This window comes from Pundamilia nyererei, unplaced genomic scaffold (genome assembly GCF_000239375.1).
Source record: "Pundamilia nyererei isolate P.nyererei 1_Seehausen unplaced genomic scaffold, PunNye1.0 scaffold00049, whole genome shotgun sequence".
Taxonomy (NCBI): Eukaryota; Metazoa; Chordata; class Actinopteri; order Cichliformes; family Cichlidae; genus Pundamilia; species Pundamilia nyererei.
Genome location: NW_005187450.1, coordinates 2,270,300 through 2,275,172, shown reverse-complemented (window position 1 = coordinate 2,275,172; position 4,873 = coordinate 2,270,300). Strand labels below are relative to the sequence as shown.

Below are 4,873 nucleotides of genomic sequence, written 5' to 3'. Positions count from 1 at the left end.
TCTCAAAATAAACCAAATATGGTGTCTTTAAATTGCGTGTTTCAAAAGATTTATCCCAGATATAAAACAGCATTGGTTATCTGCAGTGATACTGAAGAACACAACACTGTTAGATGATCCCAAACTGGTAAACTAATTCACTTTAAAAAGATCTGTCTGTTCTGCAAACAGCCACAAGGTGGCATGAGTTTACACACAAAAAGAAAGACAACAAAATCCAGTCATAGCTTTGCTTGTGAGGCAAAAGAAAGAAGATTCTTTTCAGCGCCTTCACCACCACAACCCAAACAACAATACATTCTCAGGCCGTGGATCAAAGACAGAGAGGTTGCTTTCATTCATCCTCAGCTTGGTTGTGGGGAATACTAACCTAGATAAATAATGTCTAAATAGGCTTTTCCACTGGCCTGAGAGCTCTCTTGCAGAGACACGAAGAGAAAAAAAACACACAAAGACTGGGAATATGAGTAGGAAAAGCCTCGTGAAGATTTGGAGAAGCCTGTTTGTATCAGCTCAGCCTCATAAAAATCAAACACTTTGGGACCTTATAGAGGAAAGAATACAATACAAATCCAATGCCCGCGTACACAGATGTGCCATTCTGATGTGTTAGGTGAACTGCAGTTACACCAATGTGGCCTTGGAAATCGCAATGTTGAATCAGTGTTTTGGTGCGCCTATATATGTGAAGCTATACTTTGAGCTTTGTATGGTCTTTTCAGGAGAATTAGAAAAGCAGAGAAACTGGAGAAATAGCATTGGGGCTTTCAAAGTGAAAGTCTCGGTAATAGGAGGTCTTCTCTTCTACAGCGGCATCGGAATGAAAAGAACACCGGACAATATTTTCATAATTTTGTCATTTCAACCCTGAAGGTGGTCTCCCCCACTGCTAATCACAGTCACGCCAGATAAAAAGAAACATATTTTGCTTTTCTTTTTCTTTTACTGTTGCACATGTTTTACATTTTAAACCCATTTTCAAATGATAAGCAAACAACTTTATTATTTCTTTAACTGCCTGTTTCCCCATGTCTAAAAGCATCAAGCCATCCATTTCTTTTTTAACTGTTTATCTAATTTAGGGTTGAAGGGGCGCTGGAGCTAATCCCCAGCTGTTAAGACACAGAGTACGCCCTGCACACAGAGGCATACAATTGTACCTACAGCCACTTTAAAATCACCAGCTAACCTGACAAGCATGACTCTGGATGTAGGTGAAAGCCGAGGGCACAAGGGCAGCAGGGGGAACTTTCTTGCTGCGAGGACGCTGAGATTACTGGTTTTCTGTTTCTTGGAAAACATAATGTGAACGGTAATAGTGAGGAAGGTTTGCTTTTGGTGTAATATAACCACTTGTTCACCAGGCCAGAAGAATTTCGCTTATACTCAATGCCAGCATAGCTCACTTGGTTGAGCAGGACCTCATGCCGAAAGGCTGCTGCAGAAGCTGAGTCTGAATGCACCCGAGACCATGTGCTTCAGGTCATTCCCCCTGCTTTCCTGCCCTTTCAATAAAGGCTAAAATGCCAGAAATAGATCTTACAAAGAATTATGGTTATCCATATCCTAAATGAGGGGGCTGTGAAGGTAAAACACCAGTGGTCAGGTCTATATTGTGTATATTAAGCACATCATATAAGCAGTTCCTGCTCCTGTGCAGTGTCTGCACAAACTTCCCCAGATGTTGATGGAAACTGGGATATAAAGCATCTTTTGTCTGTGGTTTCTGAGTAAATTTGTTCCGAATTAACTGAATTCTGTGATTTTGAAACAAATTATGGTAATTAAGGATAAGGGTTTTTTAAAGTACATGAATTGCCTTTCACCTCAATGAGTATCTGTGCCTTTGTAACCTCTCTCCCAGAGTAATTAACTACAATCAAAGGGACTCTCGTGTTGCTTTGTTAGTGAACATTCATGTTATCGTTAAAAGAAAGCTTTCACATTCAAATTTAAAGACCTGGTATGTTCAGTGCAAGCTGATGTATTGATGTTATTATTATTACTCTGATTGGCAAAGTATTATTCAATCCCTGTTAGAAAGTTGCTAAAGTCTGCCCATGTTTTTCCTGATGTTGTGCACCAGTAGGCGACACCGAAGATCCTACACATGCTGTAATGCCCTTTGTCTGTAAACCTGTTCTCACCTGTTGTGGGGCAGGCCTGCACAGCGTGACTCTGCTGGTGGGAGAGAGACGAGTGCTGCTGAGAGTGACCAGAGTGCTGTTGGTGCTGACCGTGGGTGGAGTGAGGGGAGACGTGAGAGTGGTGAGGGTGGTGCGATGTCTGGCCATGGTTGTGTTGGTGGTGGTGGCCGCTGCCGCTTCCCCCACCAGGAGAGTGCTGGTAGGAGCAGGCGGTGCGGGCCTGTTGACCCGAGTCACCGGGCATACTCATCAAACCTGCTTGGGGAAAAAAACATAAAGACACATGAAACTTTAAAAAATGGGGCAAAAATGATGGAGAAGACACCTTTTTTCCACTATAACAGCTCAACCAAATAAAGCCAAAGATTCTCCTTCAACAACATGTTCAGATTTGCTCTCTTGAACTCATTTTAAAGTGGATGTGGATTACTTTCACGTTGCCATTTCTAAATTATTGTCAGTCAATTGTTTAAACCACCTACATGCCTTGGTATGTCACCCACAGCTATTAGCCTCCTATTCAATCACACATGCACAACCACTGCTATGGATTCTCAGTAGCAGGAATATGTCTTATACATCGCAATACCACCAAAGGAATTATACGGGTTCGTTGAATCCAAGTCCATTTTACACTGCAGGAATTGCAGCTCGGATCAGAAAACTGATTGGTTTATGTGGAGGTTATTTATCAGCAAGAATAATGTATCAATAAATTTGATTTCACTTTGATCTGGCAGCAGACTTCCACATCTTTGCCATCAGGCTGTGGGACGGCATCAGAGGCGAATGCACTGGCACCCCTGTAGCTTGCAGCTGTAACTTTAGACATAAATGTCAGCACTGGGTGGTAAAATAAATAGATTCACTTATGAATTCACAAGATTAACGATTTTCTGCCAGCTGCTCTCTTGCCTTATTTGCAGCACCAGTGCGGGCTTCTGCCATTATATTTTGATATATTCTTTATAGATCTCTATCAGCCATTCATCTGATAATGCTTTTGATTTAAGTAGGCTTCAAACAAGCCCTTTTATGAGGGCACACACAGTGCGTGAAACAGAAAGCCTGGGTTAACAAGGATAATCAGTATTGGTGATACCCATCATCTCTGATTGGGGTTGTAGGTTTTGGCGAGCCAGCCTGGCTACGTCACCCGGTGTCTCTCCTGTCTGATTTGTCATATGAATCTCTGACTCATCCCTCACACACACAAACACACACACACACACTCTCCTTCACCTCTACCTATGAATTCCTTTTCATCATCGACACTGAAGAAGCTTTATGTCGGTTGCTGCCTCATTAAATTTTCAAATGATGCTGCAGCGTTTCTGGACCTCGGCTGTCCGCTTCCCGGTTTTGTGACTACTTAAATGTAAAAGGCTCTTCCAAGGACGTACAACGTCCAACTATAAAGTAAGGTGGACTCTTCGAAGGTTACCTTCCTTTGGTACATTTGTTTGAGTCGTGTTTACCTTTTCCTTTATTTGCTATCACTCCAAGATCTCTTCAGAACTTTTTGTCACTGATAAAAAGCGAATCGATGAGTGCACCACCGAGTGCAGAGTATTTTTCATTCAGTCTCTTTATTCCCCTCTGCTGTGTGTATAGTCAATGCTTTCATTGCCTTAACTGTATTTACAGTACTGCAAATCAAAGCTCCATTTTTATCTATGATTTTACCACGGCTGTGTTCCTCTTTCCTAATTTACCGTACGGGTGCATTTAAAGGGAATAATAACAGGGTTCTCTTTAAGATTTTAAGATGGCAAAAAGGGAAAGGGCAGCATAATTTTGAAAGCCAGATTGTAAAATGAGACTTCACAAGTTGACCCAGCTGTTGATTCACTCGTTTGCTCTTTAGAAAAGGTTCATATTTGCTTCACTGTGACCTGTAATTCAGGATGGTGGCACTGCCTGAGCCCGTAGCAATGCGGTGTGCGGTCCTGGACTCGCTGTAGATGCGATGAGCTCCTCTGTCTGGATGACTCAAATTCTCAAATACAATGACTACTGACACCGTTTCCTGCTAAGCCTCACACTTAAGGGACCCTTTCAAGCATCCGCTAAATCCATTTTCTTCCTCATTTTCCTTTTAGATCTCAGCGCAGTGCCGTTTTCTTCCCCACCATCTATATTCTCATTGTCTTATCTGTACTCTGTGTACAACCCTGACCACAAATTGAAGGGGACCTTGTCAGAGGGTGAATCCAGGCAGCAGTTGCGGGGGTCAACAGAGCGTATCAATCTCCTTGGTTACAGAAGATTTGTTGATGTGTATCAGGAGTAAAAAGTGAGAGAGAGAAAGCGCGAGAGGGAGAAGAGAGAAGGTGAGAGGAGGTTGGTGCACTGGTGGGGTGTCCAAGAGGGAGGAGGCCTAGTGACCTGAAAGCGTCAGGAAGCAATTAGCGAGATGCTTCGCAAACTTTAGAACCAATCTAATTAGCTGCTATCAAAGCTGCAGAACCCTTTGCTCTGCTCGACTACAGATGTGTTTGAGAGTTTTTTCCCCCCCCTTCTGTTGAATTCTTACTCTTAATTGCCTTTACTCATTTGACTGAGCGAGCCGTAAAACGCAGATATGCGGAACAACAGATTGTTTGTTTATTAAAACACAACAGAGTAGGAGTGTGTGGTGGAGGTTAATAGTGGAATGCCGGCTATGAAACCAGTGTTAAACTGTTTGAATTTATAAAGGTGGTGGTGGTGGTGGTGGTGGTGGT

General features: G+C 42.6%; 1 protein-coding gene across 5 annotated transcripts in view; it reads right to left on the bottom strand.

The window, feature by feature from the left end:
• LOC102206573 (forkhead box protein J3) overlaps positions 1 to 4,873 on the bottom strand; it is a 73,492-nt gene that overhangs the window by 16,543 nt on the left and 52,076 nt on the right. For 4 of the 5 annotated variants that reach the window (XM_005732975.1, XM_005732974.1, XM_005732977.1 and 1 more), the window contains one exon: positions 2,148 to 2,405. In XM_005732975.1, the coding sequence (XP_005733032.1) occupies positions 2,148 to 2,405 (258 nt within the window). The remainder of the gene's footprint in view (positions 1 to 2,147; positions 2,406 to 4,873) is intronic. The other variant, XM_005732976.1, reaches the window with a different exon arrangement.